The sequence below is a fragment of the Paramisgurnus dabryanus genome, chromosome 11 (genome assembly GCF_030506205.2).
Source record: "Paramisgurnus dabryanus chromosome 11, PD_genome_1.1, whole genome shotgun sequence".
Taxonomy (NCBI): Eukaryota; Metazoa; Chordata; class Actinopteri; order Cypriniformes; family Cobitidae; genus Paramisgurnus; species Paramisgurnus dabryanus.
The window spans coordinates 8,012,666-8,032,213 of NC_133347.1; the positions used below are offsets into that span (position 1 = coordinate 8,012,666).

General features: G+C 37.1%; 2 protein-coding genes across 12 annotated transcripts in view; both read right to left on the reverse strand.

Annotated features, from left to right (window-relative positions):
• Positions 1–11,345, reverse strand: part of qsox1 (quiescin Q6 sulfhydryl oxidase 1) — a 30,296-nt gene extending 18,951 nt beyond the window's left edge. The window contains exons 1-7 of the mRNA XM_065248431.2: positions 11,029–11,345; positions 9,074–9,174; positions 6,790–6,838; positions 6,568–6,670; positions 6,161–6,251; positions 5,450–5,595; positions 339–473 (exon numbers count right to left, since the gene is read on the reverse strand). Coding sequence (XP_065104503.1) covers positions 339–473; positions 5,450–5,595; positions 6,161–6,251; positions 6,568–6,670; positions 6,790–6,838; positions 9,074–9,174; positions 11,029–11,314 — 911 coding nt within the window. The 5' untranslated portion in view covers positions 11,315–11,345. The remainder of the gene's footprint in view (positions 1–338; positions 474–5,449; positions 5,596–6,160; positions 6,252–6,567; positions 6,671–6,789; positions 6,839–9,073; positions 9,175–11,028) is intronic.
• Positions 11,346–12,501: 1,156 nt separating this feature from the next.
• The window catches only part of cep350 (centrosomal protein 350), a 55,003-nt gene continuing 47,956 nt past the window's right edge, over positions 12,502–19,548 (reverse strand). For all 11 annotated transcript variants that reach the window (XM_065248436.1, XM_065248438.1, XM_065248441.1 and 8 more), the window contains 5 exons: positions 17,634–19,525; positions 16,836–17,309; positions 16,602–16,748; positions 16,393–16,515; positions 12,502–14,318 (listed from right to left, as the gene is read on the reverse strand). In XM_065248436.1, coding sequence (XP_065104508.1) covers positions 14,157–14,318; positions 16,393–16,515; positions 16,602–16,748; positions 16,836–17,309; positions 17,634–19,525 — 2,798 coding nt within the window. In that variant the 3' untranslated portion in view covers positions 12,502–14,156. The remainder of the gene's footprint in view (positions 14,319–16,392; positions 16,516–16,601; positions 16,749–16,835; positions 17,310–17,633; positions 19,526–19,548) is intronic.

The following is a 19,548-nucleotide window of genomic DNA, read 5'->3' on the forward strand; positions in this document are numbered from 1 at the left end:
GATGCATCATTATAATCATATTATGATCTTTATCTTTAAACAACCATGCAATACATATAAGAGGCAATAAGGAAATGAATGACTTTGACTTGACAAAAATGCACCGCAGAAAAATGAATGCATACCTTTTACATATCTTTAACATGTACTAATACACACACACCAAAGGAAATTTAAAAACGTAAATCGGAAAAAGGTGCTCTTTAATGCATATTCAAATTCTGTATTTATTAATCTGCTATGGATATTAAAATGTGTATCAGTAATAAAGAAAACTATTTCTCATAATTATGTATTCATGAGAGTATTGAGGATTTAAAGGGTTTGTGGGGACTAACTTGTTAAATGTTCTCCACTCCTCTAGGGTTGTGTTCTGGATGAGATCGGTGATAGGGATTTTAACTTTGCCTGTCCTCACAACTCCCGGCAGTCTCTGGAGGGCGTATGAGTAGAAGACGCGTGCTTCATTGAGTCTAAGAGGAGAAGAGAATGAGAAATGAGTAAACATGACTTCAACTGAGTCGGCCAGGCTATAGAAGAGTTCATGGTCCATGTTTGTCAAGCTCTTGTTTGTTGATTCAGTTAAATATAGGATTGAAATGTAAGTTTGAAGGTTAGGGTTTGGATTAGACAATGAATTAGGGTTCGAATCAGAGACAGGAAGTGCATTTACATTGAAATTTTGTTTACATCGAATTTGCTGTAATCACAGTAGTGGTCAAAAGTGATGTCCAACTTTGAACAATGCACATAAGGGGTGTCAAACTCAATTTCATCCTGGGCCACATCAGCATTACGGTTGCTCTCAAAGGGCCGGTTGTATTTGTAAGACTATGTGAATGTATTAACTCTTTTATTATAGTAGATTGCATAATTTTCTCTGCATTTGATTACTATTGGTTTTGTTAATAACTCAATTAATATCTAGCTTTAAAAGTAGAAGCCTTGGCAAATAATGACAAAGTGTATTAAAGTGTACAACTATTCTACAGATTATTTTAAAAATAAATGTGGTAACAAAAACACATGTTGTATGTGAGCACACTCAAAATTTTCTATAATAAAATGAGAGGCATTTTCAGATACTACAATCTACACCACAATATGCATTTATTGTCGTCATTTCTTGCCCTCTTTGTAATAAAAGCTGAGATTTTTTTACCTGGCTTTGAATGTCTGATTGACTGACGTCTCATGAGTTCAGTGTTGTACAGATCAGTAGTTTCAATCATTTAATATAAAGTAATCGGTTCAGATGAGTAATTCGCGTATTTGGCGAAAATAGACGTGTTGTAAACTAATCCCAGCTGGACATCGCAAAACATTTCTGTAAACGAGACGAAAAACATTTCCTCGCTGGATAGGATTTGGTCTTCCGACCTTTTACCATCCTGTATGTGTTGCCGGATTTGGCCCGCGGGCCTTGAGTTTGACACCCCTGATGTACATTTTCTCCCTTAATCTTGACTCTTCATTACGAGGACAATGATAATACCAAGTCTTGTGAAGATCCAAGAGACTTCATCCCGCGCATTTGACAACACACCCAAGTATTGTCACCAATCATGACAAATACCAATTCAAGCATGTTAAGGGCTTCGAAAATATGTACAAATTGGCAAAAAATATTGGTGCTCAGACCCTAATAACAGATAAAATAGTAGTCAGTGTACGCTTTATTACCCGTGACCTTTTAGTATTTTTTCTGTATTGAATAAAACCCAAATTTCCTAAAATGCAGTGGTTAGCAATTTACCAAATGATTTAGAGACATTTTACCATTTTGTTAATTTTGTACCATACACCTCATACTTTGATGGTTTAATTTAACATAAGGGGGCATTAAAAGCAAATATTGTACAAATTTCCACTATGAACATCACTCTGATAACACTTTAACAAGCTGTATTTGTTAACATTAGCATTTGTGTTTACGTTAATGTTTGTTAACATTAGTAAATGCATTTGCTAACATAAACAATAACCAATAATAGTTTATCAGCAATGATAAATCCTGGTTAATGTTAACACAAATGTATTGTGCATTAACTAATGTTAACAGATACAACTTTTGATTTTAAACATTTATTGGTAAATTAGTATTAATAAATGTTGTTGAAGCATAGTGCATTGTTAGGATTTTTTTTTGGTTATTTTCAACCCAGCGTTAGGTCAAAAAGGGACGAGCCCAGCAGCAGAGTTAAAATTAACCCAGGAAATTTTTATATTTGAACCAACAATGGGTTAAAACATACCAGCATTTTGGGTTGAAACGGCAGGCTTGGCTCGTCCCTTTTTAACCCAACGCAGGGTTGAAACTAACCCAGCACTTTAAGAGGGCACTAATGCTAAAAAATGCACCCTTATTGTAAAGTATTACCAAGGTTTTCTTTTTTATATACTGAATTGTAAAAGTACTGAATTAGCTTAAAAACAATACTGTAAGCTACTCCAATGTGTGTCTAGGAATGTGCTTCTACATCTTTCTTATAATTTTCTCTTCTCCACCATCATCTATTTACCTTCCCTCTTCAGATGAACAGATGGTGGGCGTGGTGTGCCGATGAGATGTCATTTCTGATCATTACCCTCTTCACTAACCCTGACAATCGAACAATAAACACTGCTGTGCATTCCAGTGTCTCCAGCACGGGAGGACACACAGCACCTTATCTACCCCAGCTTCAATCAACCCTCACTGGGGAGATACTGGAAGTGAAGAGGGGGTGACGCCGGTGGTCCCCAGGGTCCCTCGGCACGCTTCCGAGACCACAGGGACCAGTTTGTTTGGGGAGATTGCGGAGATAGATGGTGCATTCGCGAGTGTACGTGTGTTTGCGCATGCTACCCTAGATCAATCATGCATTCAGACCTGACGAGACGCCATCTGTTGCTCTGTAGAGCAGGGAATGTTTGGCAGGTGAAATGCAGAGAAGGAGCACTATTGTTTCGATGGAGAAGATTAAAACCCCGCTCGACACACACGCACACCCCATCAAGGGGAAATGGAAACAACATAAACCAACCATAAATCATTTCTCTTTTGCATTTGTGGTCTAAAGGGCTTCACGCCTGTGCCAAGTTATTTTTCTCAAATAAGCATAACAAAGCAAAAAAAGCTCTGATTTATGCCCCTGGTTAGAAATGATTATCACAGATGATATGTCATCTTAAATAATTGCATGCATTCAAATTCTGTTGTTTCATTAACACAACCAGATGTCGTGGGATTCTTGTTGCAATTGCAAATGGTTATAAAACTGAAAAGATGGGATTACGCAAATGCAAAATGCTTAATTGTGACCCTGGACCACAAAACCAAGTCGCACGGGTAAATGTGTAGAAATAGCCAACAATACATTGTATGGGTCAAATTTATACATTTTTTTAATGACAAAAATTTTCAAATAGTTGTATCTTGACCAAATACTAACCTGTCATACTGTTGTCATAAACTAACAAACCATACATCAATGGAAAGCTTACCTATTCAACTTTCGTATGATGCACAAATCTCAATTTCAAAAAATGGACCCTTTTGACTGGTTTTGTGGTCCAGGATCACAATTATGAGAATCTTAAAATTGGACACTATGGTAAAGAGATCAATCCAAAAAGAAGAAACTTTCAATTTTACAATGGCTCATGGTTTGAAGTAAACCGAAAACGGTGCACAAGCTAATAAACAAATTTGTAAGAATGTTATATACATTTTAGGCATTTTGCATGACATCAGCCTGGATTTTACAGACGGTTTCAGCTGCAACGACATGAAAAACAGCTTTTGCACTGCAAAAAATGATTTTCAAGAAAAAAAACTTGTTTTCAGTAAAAATATCTAAAAATTCTTAAATTAAGATGCTTTTTCTTGCTGAGCAAAACAACCCAAGAAAATAAGTCTAGTTTTTAAGACCAAAAATATCAAATTTAAGTGATTTTTTTGCATAAAACAAGCAAAAATATCTGCCAATGGGGTAGGCAAAAAAATCTTGAACTTTTTCTTAAACACAAAATTCAAGAAAAATTTGCTTACCCCATTGGCTGATTTTTTTTGCTTGTTTTAGGCACAAAATCACTTAAAGCTCACGTAACACACGCCGTTTCTGCATTTCTGATGTTAATCTGGAGTACCTATAGAGTAGTATTACATCCTTTATGTAATACCGAAGATCCGAAGAATCTTTAGTTTAATAAGATTTATAAAAGAAAGATTAGCTTTACCGAATCTTTCCAATAACGTACGAAAAAATGAAGGAGGAGGAGTTATACCGCGGGAGGAGCGAGTACGAGCCATGCAACACTATACAACACTGTTTTAACTTATAATTCACTACATGTTCGTGTCATTTATATAATATGCACGCGCCTATTTCCAACATAAGACAGAAGTCTTACTTACCACGTGTAACTCATCATGAAAATCCACCGCATCAAACACACACGCAAAACTCCGTTGCTACCCCTGATAATAAACTATATCCATTGTTTTCATAAGGATGGATTTCTTCTCCTTACATCCAAAAACACACTTCTTCTTTCGTGCCATTGTTGAGTTTTGAAATTAAACAAAGCTGAGTGGCGTGATAAGATGTTTGCAAGCTCTAGCGTCTCCTGCTGATTGACAGGTGGGCGGGGTTTTCCGGGGGAAGTGCCCATATAAAGATGTGATATGTATAGAAAACCCCTGAAATGTCAGTTGGACCTGTAATCGAAAAAAACTTTCCGAAACTTGTACGAACCCTGCCGAAGTGCATTCGGCACAGAAATACTCTGTAACATGTCCAACTGCTTTTTTGACACTACGTTTAGCATGAGGAAACAACTCTATAACTGTGTTAATAAGTCAGAATGCTTGAAATACCATTGAACCCCCCCTTCAAATTTGACATTTTTGGTCTAAAAACTAGACTTATTTTCTTGAGTCATTTTGCTCATCAAGAAAAAGCATCTTAATTTAAGAATTTTTTGATATTTTAACTGAAAACAAGACACAAATACTAAGAAATTTTTTCTTGAAAATCTTTTTTTGCAGTGTGTGGCTCAAACTTTACTTCCGGTAGACTTCTGATAACAAGCAAAATAAATAACAAGTAAATTAAAATGACAGCTAAAGCATATTAGCCAATACACAGACCCAACATTACGGTGTAAAATTAATGTGTAAAACGTTAGCTACAAATCTTTGATTTCTTGCCTGGCTGTCAAGCCTCTCTTCACACAGCGGTGATCTATGCTTGCCATCTTTTGGAAACCAAAACATTTTATTTTCAACAAGATATTTGTTCCAAAGGTCACTTTAGCAACTCCCCAGATCGATAAACAACAAACACAGATGGGAAGTTAACTTTGGGCCATGCGTTTTACCGCAACAACGCGCGCATGGCCGATGAAACCATCTATACTTGTTGTACGGTCACATTAAGAAAGAGTGAATGAGGTCTTAACTTACACTTTCAGTCTCGAGATGTTTCCAGACGAGTTGTATAAGTAACAGGAAGGAAACTCAGTCACACCAAACCTGGACACCAAACTTGTCTCCGTGTCCAAAACCCTGCGCACAGCTACGTTCTCATACTGCAATAAGTCCAACGTCACCTAAAAAGTCACCAAGAAAATAAACACACACACCAACTATACAAAAAGATTAGATTTTATGTACACAGAGATCTTATAAATTAAAGGATGTAAAGGTAATGACTTGTCTTTATGACAGTCTGCCACAGGAAAAAATAAAAATGGTCATAAAAATTTGGAGGCACCACAAAACCTTATTATTAACACTTTTCTGAGATGGTAACCTACAAATGACAAATATTTGTCATAAGGGTCAAGTTTTTTATTTATTTGAGATTTATACATCATCTGAAAGCTGATAAATAATCTTTCCATTGATGTATGGTTTGTTAGGATAGGACAATAATTGGCAAGATACAACTATTTGAAAGTCTGGAATATGAGGGTGCAAAAAATATCAAAATTTTAAAGTTGATCTCCTTAACAACACATATTACAATGATAAATACATTTTGATAGGAAATTGACTAAATATATTCACGGAACATGATCTTTACTTAAAATCCTAATGATTTTTGGCAATAATTTTTACCAATACAAAGTATTTTTGGCTGTTTGAATATTTTAGTCAAACAGCTGATCTTACCTCTCTTCCCACATAAGAATTTTTCTTTTCAAACACAAGAGCCAGATATTTCACAGTGCTGGTTTGAAAGAAGCTGTCGATCTCTGCTTCACTGTAGACAAAGCATACAATTATGGCATGAACATTTTCAGACATTTTCATAGCTTTTTTGTCATTTTTACTTTTCTACACTGTCAAATGACACTAAAATAAAGAAGTATGATGCAACTAAATATAGTAGTGCACTCATTTCCTTCCCTATTGGATAGCAGTGTGGACTAAATGCACACAAACGTCCATAACATGCAAACAACACTATTTACACTACAAAGTGCACTGTTAAGTCAACAGAGAGAGGATCCACACACACACAGTTAATAAAATAGAGCTTTGCTTTAAAATAAGCGAGAAAGCAGTTGTGTTACAACCTTGCTATCTCCAATGGTGGACAAGCAGGTGGCCACGTCTGGTCACGCATTTCCAATTTTTCAATAATGTAGTGCCGAAGTCCTCTCACATCCCTCGGGATTCCTGCATTGATATTAATCACAAAATTAAGTCTTCATACAATTCACAGATCTTAAAATAAGAGATTTTTAAGGTTAGAATATGTCTGTGTTTTGTATACTGAAAAATAAAGACAGGTTTACCTCTGAGGTCCTGCCCAGTGGACGTATTGCTCGAGTAAGCAGGGAAGAACTAAGAAAGAGAGAAAGATTGGTAAGTGTGCTATCGGAAAACTTAAAATAAATCATTAAAAAAATCACAGCTGTGGAAGTTCTTCACTCTTCCCCTTCACAAGAATGAGCCCTTTATCTTACAAAGGAAAACACAGGAAACTAAACGGATAAAATCGAGCTACAAAATCACCTTATCTGTGAAAGAACATCAAACAATGAGTTTGAAACAATGAGTTTCGGATTCATCCAATTTAGAAATTAGGCAGTTGAATGGACAAGAGCTGAGGGATTCAATCTCAGCAGCACACATGCATGCATGAACAATAGCCAAAAGCCCATGTGTAAAATTCTGCACACGTTAAATTTTGCACTCTGGGTGAGTATTACATTAGGTCCATTCATTAATTTAGTAAGAATTGTTTTGGAAATTGTTTATATATTCAAATAGTTTAATGCAGTGATCTATAATATGGTGCCCTTGGGCACCAGGTTGCCCACACGGAGTCTGGGAGTTGCCCGCCAAAGCACATTCTATTAATAGCCTCAATTTTAATATTTATTTATTAAATATTTTTGATATTAGCTTGTCTTCTTTTATGGTTGTTAACATTTTAAACAATTATAAAACATATTAACAAGTAAAATAAAATAAAATTAACAAGTAAAGCGAAAAGGTTTTGAGTAGACTATCTAAAAAAGTAGCCCACCAGACTGTTTTAACAATTGTGGTAGCCTTTTGCTCACAAAAAGGATGGAGACCCCTGGTTTAATCATTTTTAAAATAAAAATTCAATTTTAAGTTTAATCAACTTGAATTTACAATTAAATAAAAAAAAACTTAGTGGTGATAAGTAGCAATAAATTATAAAAAAATAATAATCTATTTTTTTTTAATATTTTAATATTTAATAGCAACTCCTCACTAATCAAAATAGTAGTTTGAGTAGTTTACCCAAAAATGATCCCCCATTGACTTGACCACAGTAATTTTTATTCCTACTATGAAAAGTCAATGGGCCCTGTTTTTTTTTTTGTTTTTTTTGGTCGACTACTACTTTAATTGTAAATTCAAGTTTATTTGAAATTAAAATTAAAGTGCAACAAGGATTTTTTTGCAGTGCAGAATGTGTTTTGCATATTTTTAATGATTGAGTGTTATCATTTTATTGGCAATGCAAAGGTCAAGGGTTCAATCTCAGGGAACTTTCATACTAATCAGATGTATAGGCTAGTGTTGTAGTCAAGACAGGCCAAGACAAGACCAAGACTTTGAAAGGTTGAGACCAAGTCAAGACCAGTGCAAGTCATTGCATTAAAACACTTATGATAAAATGTGAAATGTGCATATGATTAGGCACTTCTCGTGTGCGTGTGTGTGTGTGTGTGTGTGTGTGTGTGTGTGTGTGTATGCCATGAGAGAAGTTAATAAAATAATAAAAAATAAATAAAATGGCACCGTAAAAATCAGTAAATTATAATAATTTAATTTAATTTAATTTAATAATTAATGATAAAAAAATAATTTTGTGATATGCCGGTCTTGAAATAAAATTCCGAGTCCTATTCGTCTGAGACAAGACCGCGTAAAAATGTGGTCGATTCCGAGATGAGACCAAGACTATTAAAAAGTGGTCTCTAGACCGGTCTCGAGTACTACAACACTGGTACAGGCTTGAACAGGCTAGCCTGTATGCACTATGAGTCGCTTTGGATAAAAGCTTTTGCCAAATGAAGTAGAGACCTAACGATTAGTCCAACCAAAGACTGTGCTACCATTTATAAAGACAATGATTTCACAAAAAATCCCCATGATAAAAGATCTCTTCTGGGTAATTGTCAATAAAAAAAGGCTCCACACAAAGGACTGCCCCATGGCCCGGACACAGTGTGAGAGACACACGGGCTAGTAAACAGTAATTCTTCACCCTCAGTCACTAATATATATTGTCTTTTTGTATGTAATCTTATGCAATGTTACCATCGAGACACATTTTAAGTGTTGCAAACGTTAACTTCTCCGCAATGAGGTTTCTCCTACCTTATTGGTTGTTGTGGACACTGTTGGGTGTGTTGCATGAAATGTTAAAATTAGAGTTTACATTTAAAACTGCCAATTGTATTAACAAATGATGAATAAAATGTATAGGTAAACAATTATATTTGACTTTTAAATATGACATAATTTTATTTGTTTTTTTCACGATTGGACTTTCAATAATATTTGTTAATAGCTCCAAATTGCAGATCCACAAACCTTCAGAGAGGGATATCCTGTGATTCCAAATCTGATGCAAACTCTTCTGTTCTTCTCATCCGCACAATCAATAGCAGCCAGATCCACAGCAGGCTTCCATTCTATAACAACAAACCACAGAAAGCAAAGCTTGTTAAACTGGAACCAGCGCACAGAAAAGGGGAAAAACTTTCCTGTGGGAACACCTTTTTGCTAATGAGAATCAGCTGCAAATTCACAGTTGCAAAACCTACAGAGAGCAACGGAAGTATAATTGTGTCAAGTTTGTTGCTATCTGATTCTAGGGAGTCTGTGGTTAAAAAGTCAAAATGTATCTGAGCAAACATGGTGTGTCAAAGAGCATATGGCACAATATGAGCAAAAACAATTAAGATGTATTTAGTTACATCATATGCTCCAATAACCTTTGGCAAGGGGGACTTTCCAAATTCTGAAAGAATTACTGACAAGCATGATTTTGTTACCTTAGACCACCCACCAACCTCAAATCTAGATCAACGAAACAGAAAAGAAGCAACATGCAGTTTGATTTGGCTGATTCAAAACCAAAACAAGACAACTTGGACCTAAAGTGCCCTAGATGCATAAACAATTTGGGCCGGATGAGTCGTATGAGCCTAAATTGAGACCTGCTCGGCTGTCTGTAGAGAATGCATATTAAGGCCATCTAGAATCACTACAACTGCATAGTAAGCGTAAGGTTCAGTAGGTAGAAAGCTAAGGGAGTGAAGGGGAAAAGTGTTACAGCATTTTGTGAAAACATTTTTTTTTCAATTACAGTTGACCTAAACCCCAATTATTTTTGCAAAAACACCGCAGTTACAACTACTGTAGAGATGCATCGATGATTGCAGATGTTTATCAGCTGACTCTTGATCAATAAAATTTGTTTACATCCCATTGCATTTACAACTCCTTTATTGTGTGAAATACCCATGCAGTAAATTACTGTATATTGTGCAATACTTATCTATGTGATGTGGATGTGCAATACTTGATTCAACTGTGCAACTTGCAATACTGTGTTAAATACAAATATTCAATACATAACTAACCCTAGATGTGACTTCAGTTTCATTTTACTTAAGCAGGCACAAAATTAACATTAACCTTGTATAAAAACAAGGATAGATGCCTTGTGCCAGGTTGTAGCACAAGTGCTATTTTCCGCCTGTAGTCCCTTGGCAGGTCAGTAACACAATAATATAAAATTCCATACAAATAAAATACAAAAACATTTCAATTTAAATATGCACCATAAAGATCGCTCAAAATTCGTTGTCCTTGTATAGTACAATAAAGAGTCTCTAATTGTGTAATGTCTAAGTCAAGGGGTAATAGTTTTTTTAAAGAAACATCTGACATAACAATAGCAATATTTTCAACATGGTTAAATGCTAAAATTAGTAGAAAAAATCCTTTAAAATGACACCAAGAACATCTCTATGGGTTCACGAATAACAAAATACTGGCCAATTGAAACTCGAAAGTCATCATTTTATTTTGTCCGATTGTTTTCCATTTTGCATGTGGTAAAACTCTCGTAGTCGTCGTTCAAATTAATTGAAATTTCGTTCACTAGTAGTTTAGCAATAAAACTAAATGTCTATTACAATTTCAAGAATGTTTTTACTCCGCACGTCGCCTGCCTGAGGGAATCCGAAGTTGCGTCGAGTGAACCAAACTGACAGCCGCGACAGCGGAGATTGTCGCGTAACTTACCTACAATTAACAATACTTATCTTTTTAACTGTCAATCACAATTCTTTGCGAGTTTGTTTATTTACATCACTTGATGACAACAGGATTAAAACAATTTACCACAGTTTATCATCACAACTATACCACGGTTACCATGGTAATATGTGTAACGGAAGTCCATATGTTATGCATCACAGCGTGGCAGCATGATGATACAGCGTCCATACAATGCAAAAACAAAACAAGTAACTAACCTTTGATATCTCTGGCCAAGCTTTTCCACACGGGTGAAAATGCGACACAGTGTCCGCACCACGTCGCGTAAAACTCCACCACCAGAGCCGAACTGGATGAAAACAAGACGGAATCCACATTATCAGGTGATAAAATAATGACCTGATCCGACGCCGTGTACAAACCGCCGTCTGCGATTAAAGGGAAAGCACATAGAAAAGAAATAACACAACACGTAAAGGGCTTCAAAGGATTTAATCTTCGTTTTGTTGCGTGATAAGACGTGGCACCTCCGCGATGCGCCATCTTCCTATATTTCAGCTCAAACTGAACTATTACAAAGTGATTGAAAGTTTACTGCGCGTGGTCACATGTTAAAACTCCCTCCCATTCAATTTCTCTCTCTCTCTCTCTCCCCTTCTCTTTCTTCAAATCTTTGCACATTTTTAATCTGCACCATACCTACCACACACCAAGCTGTTATACGCTTCAGCAATGATTGGCTGGTTTCGTGTTATTTATATTTTTGTATTTCATTTTTCACAGATTAAATGTTTATGCTGTATCAGGGATCGCAATTTCCACTGGGGACGAGGGGGGCATGTCCCCCCCACTTTTCAAAATCCCATTCATTTGTCATGTTTTTTTTACCGCACGTCGCCACATCGCACTTTAACTTACTTAACTATTTCCTGCATTTTTTTATCACCATTGTTCCTAAACGTATGTAAATGCAAAAAATGTTATTCAAATCGAACACATTTCCCCCCATATTGTGTCCCCCATTTCTCAAACCAAAGTTACATTTGATTATTAGTTAGTTAGTTTATTTGTTTCGAGCAGTATATAAAGACACATAGCGAAAAACAATAAAGAAGCATTGAAGTAATCTCTACAACCAACTAGATACATCATACCTTCACAACATTAATCCATCTACTGCTTGAAAAATGTCCTTTTAGTGTTGCTTTATTGTTGTTTTTTATTTGTCTGTTATATGTGTGAGGAACTGTGAACTTGCCACTGAAACCTAATTTACCTAAGGGTATAAAATAAAGGAACTTGAACAGGAGTGGGTAGAAGTCAGACTTATTTAAACCCACCCCAATCTAAGTCCATCATGATTCATAAACATAATTTTTAAAGGAAACCTTCACAACACGTGACATTTATCGAAATTTTAACACTTTAAATTGACACATAAAATGCATGGCTGATTATATTCACGTGGCTATGCATTGACAACCTGTGCCCCATTTCTATCACCCTTTGCTCAAATATTGACATATTGCTTATGCACCCTCTCGAGTTTGTAATGGAGCACGTTTCACCAAGGTAAAAGCAAATTTGAGTTCAATGCAGATGAGATTCTGTCCAAGTTCACATTAGGATGGTAAAAAATCATTTTTCACAAGCATTAAGTCAAGACAATAGAAAAAAAAATCAATCTTTTTTTTTTTTTTAAAAAAACAACCCAACCATAAAACACAGCATGACTGAGAAATAAGATCTTTATTTACAATTTCCAAAAGGATCAGTTTGTTAACAAATAATAAATCTATAATATGTACACAGAAGCAAAAGAAACGCCCATTTTCCCAGCAATCTTCCATGAGTCTACTCACAGGAGATCTGCCTCGACTCTATTTACACAGGTTAAACAATTTACAAAGTGCACCTCTGTCTCTCACAGTACATCATTATAAATAAACATTTTTGTGACTAGTAGAAACTGATTATCAAACCATTTGTGCCACACAGAACCTAACCGCCCACAAAGCAGAGTTACCCATGGACACTAGTAAAAGTTGTAACATTTAGCCAAAGAGACTGATTATTAGTAGAGACGAGGTAGAGATCTTGGTAACAAATAGCTCTGCCAACTGGGTGACAGAGACATGCTATTGAATGAGAAAAGTTTCGATGCTGGGTTTTAAAAACAGTTGCATAAAATACCAACCCAATGAAACATCACAAAACTATCTAGAATCTAGATCTACCCTGTCACCATCAGACAGACAGACCGGCTCAGGAAGTACAGTTGTGAGAGCTGTTTAACAGTTCATTAAAAACACTATGATCATCAGACCGGAAACTTTATGGAGATTGATTTACAACCTAGTATGTACATCACAGTATACCAGGGTAGATGAGTGAGCCCCAGTTTTACCAAAAGGTACACTATGAGTAAAATACTTCCTCTTCTACAGGTAAACAAATCTGTCCACGTGCCAGACATAATGTAAAATTACCATTCACGTTTGTTTCTTAAAAAAACAATATTTTACTTTAAAAAGGATGTTATGGTGGATACACACAAAGTAAGGCAGAAATGTACATATTACATCATTAGAGGTTTATCCGGCTATAAGTTGGTTACATGAGTTAAGACAAGAAATGGACGCCAAACGAAAGGCTGAGAAATGTCGCTCATGTACGAGCAAACAAATAACCATGGAGGCACTTAAAATGAATGGGAAAGGCAAATGGTAAGGCTAGAATCCAGCAGTTAGGATAACATTTCAATTTAAGTTTCAACTGTAGCATCTGTTGTAAATACAACATTGTTTGCTTGAATACAGCAACGACAACAACATTACAAAGACAGTGTTTTTGCATTCATCATTATCTTGCATCAAATTTCTTTACATTGTATTGACATTTAGACATTAAAATTGTACTTATTGTGCTTTTTAAGTAAATGGTAAAATAATCTCTTTTCTTTACACACTTTCCAACATTACTTTTAAATTCAAATGTTACTCTCCAATAAATTAATAAGGTAAGTATTTCTGTTATGATACAAGCTAAATTAATTCAACAACAAGTTCATAAAAAGTCTGTAAGCCTTTAGGTCTGTCCTGACCCTTGAGAGGAGAAGACTTGAGAAGTTTTAGCAGCAACGATGAACAGACACAGTATGAGGAATTTGGATCCGAGCAGCTTCTACAGTTAACACAGGACCGCTAATAAAAGCTGGATTCATCAGACGTCCGTGATAAACATGTGAATATCTCCACCATCTTCTGAAAGATTTCGAGATGCCCACGATAGGTCTGGTCCATTCCCTAATAAATGTCCTAATGCCAACGCCTGGCCTATGACAAATGATACCTAAAATTATTTCTCTGTACAGATGAGAGCATCATCAAAGAGTTCTTTTGGATCTCTTCTCTTGGATTTGCGTCAGAATGTCAGCCGTGTCTTTGAGCAAAGCATCAAAAATCCCATCAGCTAGCTGCATTTTTACAAAAAGTTCATCCTCGTCGTAGTTTACCCACTGAGATTCCTCCTCGTGCAACTCCTGGACCTAAAGAGGGTAGAGGGATTAAATATAAATAATTTTTTTTTGCTTTATCTCATGAACGTTTTTATGTGTTTATGTGTTTTTCTAATATGTTTAAGACAAACCATTGATGAATATTTTCTCCATAAAATTCTAGCCGGCCCATTCCAACAGTTTTAAAGGAAAACACGACCGTTTTTCAATATTTTACTATGTGTTCTTACCTCAACTTAGACAAATTAATACATACCTATAGTTTTTAAAACGTGTGCACAATCTTTGTACAGAGCGTCGTGAATGTGTTAGCATTTAGCCTAGCCACATTCATTTCTTAAAATCCAAACAGGAATGAATTTAGAAGCCACCAAACACTTCCATGTTTTCCCTATTTAAAGACTGTTACATGAGTAGTAACACGAGTAAGTATGGTGGCACAAAATTAAACTTTTGTTTGGAGCCATAGGAATGAATGGGGCTAGGCTAAATGCTAACACATTCAAGAAGCGCTGTACAACGATAAAAAGTGAACACATTGAAAAAGATAGCTATGTATTTATTCATCTAATTTGAGGTAAAAACATAGTAAAATATTGAAAAAAGGTGGTGTTTTCCTTTAAATCGCCTTAGTTTCCAACGTTACAAACATGTAACCAATTATATTACCACTGTTGAACGTGTGGATCAGTAGTTTAAGTCATAGATATTATCTACGCTGCTCACACGTGCATGGCGAGTGCTGTAACCTGTTAACATCAGCGCTTAAAGATGCTGCAAACGCGCAGTTCACAACGAATGCATTGTATGCATCGAACTTAGCAGTTGTGTCCGAAACTGCCGAATGTAGCATCTATTTATGTATATATCTATGGTCCGAGGTGGTGCGAAAGAGTGGAGGCGAGTACTAATTCCCATATTCATATCTATGGTCCGAGATGTGCGATTTGGTTAGAGGCGGGGACTAATTTGCATATTCATAGATCTGCGTATACTAAATGAGGCAAGGGTGTAGAGTTACATTCAAGCTGTTTTAAAGGATAATTTTGGTATTTAACACTTTGAGTCTAATTTCTGGTTTGTTTTGGATGAACTACAGTGATGGACACTGAAATTTTGACAATGGGTTGTGTCGTGACTTATTGACTCGTTAAGAAGCATCTCTTGACTGCTTCTGAATGGAAGTCAAGGGCCATGCACAAACATGTCATTAAAACAACACTTAACATTCATTTTCAAAACTGTGCTACTCACCGAGTGGTTTGTGGTGTTCGTTGATGATTAAAAACAAATAACCCGGTGCAATGTATGATTTCAATCTGTGTTATTTGCTATAGTGGAACTATTTTTTCAGATACCTCACAACCGCGTTTATACTTCCGCTCTATATTTGAAACTGTATTTGGCTACACTACTTGTTTTTAATCATCAACGAACACCACAAACCACTCGATGAGTAGCACAGTTTTGAAAAATGAACGTTAAGTGTTCTTTTAATGACATGATTGTGCATGGCCCTTGACTTCCATTCTGAAGCAGTCAAGAGACGCTTCTAAACGAGTCAAAAAGTCAAGACACGACCCATTGTCAAAATTTCAGTGTCCATCACTGTAGTTCATCCAAAACAAACCAGAAATGAGACTCAAAGTGTTAAATACCGGAATTATCCTTTAAAGCATGGAGAAATTACTGTGTATTACAGGTAAAACGTTTACATATGCTATTATGAGGCTCAAAGATGTGTTTTAACGGCTAAAATTCTTGACTACAGGGAGACTTTTACATTCGAGGAGATCAAATGCAAAAGCAGCTAAACGACACCCTTGTCAAAAATTAGATAATGAAATAAACCGAATGCTCCCGGCATGTATCATATGTTTACCAAATACTTTTGCTTCTAATACGCTTAATCCTGGCCTCAGGCAATTCAAAAAATACCGGAGTCTGATTAAAAAACTGCTCATTTACAAGAGATGCACTTTATTTACATGCATGCTTATACCATTCATATCACATATATGCTAATGTAAAATGTAGTGCTATTGTTAAAATAAATTTACTTCAATATCACGGTGTCCATGAATGTGAGGTTATATAAACTTACTAGTATGTGGTCAACTCTGTCACGCTTTTTCCGGCCAAATTTGATCATCTTCTGCCAGTCTGTCTTTTGATTCTTCTCTTTTTTTAGACCACACAACTTTAATACTTCAGTGGTAACAAACTCCTGAAAGAAGCAAAATACAGAACAAAATGATACCCAACTGTAACCAACTACGACTGTCTAATGAGCAATTTTGACATCTAGCATACCTGGACAGTCGTGATGTCATTGGGGCATTTTACCCGATGGGAGTAGTTGGAATTAAGGCGACGTGGCTTCTTCCATTGTGGCTGATCAACATTTGGATCTTCTGCATAGATGTCTTGAATGACCTCCCATGATAAATCAAATACGGCCTGTAAATGATCATAATAAAAAAAACATTACCCAAACCTGCTGCAGGTTTAATAATAAACAAACCTAAATGACAGATCAATACTTGCCATTTTGTAGCTTTGTTTGCACTGAGCTTCCTGGTCATTGGCTTTGCCATCCTCTCCTAGGAAATTACTGGATGGTTGAGGTTTAGGTATACCAGCCAAGCTTGGTCTACCGTTGCCCAACTTGCAGCTTGTCCAGATCTCCAAGGTAGCAGCGCTGACCAGTTTCTCCACCTCTTGCACGGTGTGAGGAACAATCATAATAGGCTCCTCTGGTGGTTTCATCTGCACGGGAAGCTCAGGCCTGGGTGGTGTTTTGGCTTGCTCCCCTGTGCCCAAATTTGAGGAAGTAGAAATCCCATCTTCCTGCTGTTGGCGTTTTTCTTTCTGCTGTTGTTTTCGTGAACTGAGACCGAAGTCCTCATCGAACCAGTCCTGATCTTCACCGAAGTTATCGAAGAGCTCACGGCTCAGCTCCAGTTCTGCCAGGCGTTTAGCGAGTTCTTCCTGTCCACCTGTACCCAGGAATGGGCTTTCCTGTTGAAGAGACATGGCAGAATACTCATCAGTCTCAACTATTTACAGCTTTTATCACATTTACATAAGGAGATATGCTTAGATTTAACATCTTCACCTATAGACCCTGCCGACAGGACATTTGGTGTCGCTGATTGAACTTTGCAACAAACCACATGCTAAAAAGAATGTTCCTGGTAACATCAGTCCTTGGATGTGTGTCAACAGTGCTCGAAATGTCAACAGGCATTACATATTAGGCAATGCTATCAGATTTCTGGGTAATCATTGACTTGTTTTCAATAAATGACTTAGTTTGTAACTGTATTTAGATCAATTACTTACAGGTCGGTTGCAATGCTCTGGAGATGAAAGTTCCTCCTGGTCTTCATCAAAGAAGGTGCGAAAGCTGTCCGTCCTCGAGTTGGATGCATACCTATCCTGATATTTGAAGTTATTGCTTCTAAGTCCATCATCTACATTGATGAAGTCACTTTTCTGCTGATTAGCAGCTGATAACTTCTCCTCTTTGTCTTTTTTGATCTTTTGGAATTGCTTCACGGCATCGCTTAAAAAGTTTTCCACCAGTTTATCAGCAAGGGTAGTTAAAGCCCTTTTGTTTAAATCATCTCTAGTATCTACACTGGCTTCCTCGATAGTGATGTCTGTAGATTTCTGAAGACCATCGACTCTGGATTTCTCAGCCTCATCCAACAGGTCGAAAATGACTGCTGTTTGTTGCTCTTCCTGCTTCTGGTTTTTAGATGAACCTGCATCCAAATGATTCATCAAAGGAACAACATCAACCAATGCATCCTCAAATTCGAGAACAATGTCCGTGGTTCTAGCATTAGGCACCGTGTGTGAACCTGTCTCACGGTCGTTAATAATATCGCAGTTAAAATCTAAGTTATGCTGAGATTTACCAAAGGTGCTTTGTTCATAGGAAAGCTGTTTGATGTTGTGTTCAAAAGGTTTGCTGTGTTCATCCCCAGGATGCTCCAACTGTTTCTCTGAGGATTTGGGTTTCTTATTTGATTGGTCATCGAATGAAGAATTCTCATCTTCTGTATCTGCACTTGCCTCAAACTTCTCTGGAAGTATAGAGATCTTGTCCGGAGGGGCGAATATACCATGGTTTTCCCTACATTCAAAGTACACCACCCCATCATAAGTACCATTGTTACTTCCCTCAGGGTTGTCCAGTTCAACCCCAGCCCAGAATCCATTGGCAAAGTTGGTTAGTCCCTTGAACCTCAGAGTTCCTAGCTGAATGTTACTCACTAGAACCCGGCCTCCAATGCAGAAGCTTGGCAATTCATCCACAGTTGGCAAGGTTTGCATTTGGGCCTGTGGAGAAGTTGGACCTTTTGAAGAGCCGGAGATATCCTCTTTGGAGACCTTACCAAGACTATGGAGATCTGCGTGACTTTCTGAGTGGAAGCTTCCATTAGTACTTCCTGATTTGATACCTAGTTCTTCTTCAATTTCTTCTTCTTCTTCGCTACTGTACGTGGGTGACTTGTAAGACTCCTCCTTTGGCTCTGGGGCAGAAGGTGATATAGGTTTCGATTCACAGTTATCCTCCTTGAAAGATGATTCAACTGAAGACTCAAAGTCATCATTGTAGCCATCACCAGAAGGTGATGGTGTTTCTTTGATCTTCGATGAGAATTCCTCCCGTCTGGACAACATGAAGTCAGGGGTGCAAGAGCGATCGATAACTGATGGACTCTTCTCAACTAACAAGCCATCTAGATCTTTTGGTTTCTCCACAGGAGATGAAATCTCTCCAGCATCTGCAGAATCTCGAAAAGCTGGCTTTTCCTCAACCACTTCATCCTTCTCAGACAACCTTTCCTCTTCAGATTTAAATTCTGTATCCTTTAGAGATGGTATTTGAAGCCCAAGATCCAGTTTGAGCAGAGGATCGGAGTGCTGGTCAGAATGGTCGTTATCAGAGACCTCAGACTTTACATACTCCAGCTCCTCCATTATATCTGACCTCTGGCTAGCGACCAAACTCTCATCTCCTGAGACGAGGTCACCGGCTCCCATTCTAACTGAATGCTCCTTCAGAGATGGGGCATCCTCTAAATGGTGGCTAAAAAACTGTGGACTATGCAAGCTCCTCAAACCATCCATATGTTCTGGGCTTCCAGTAACTGGGGTTGGGGTAACCGTAGGAGGATCTTCATCTGAGGTAATGTCCTCGTGTTCTGATGTGGCAATGTCATCTGTAAGCAAAAGCAGATGTTAT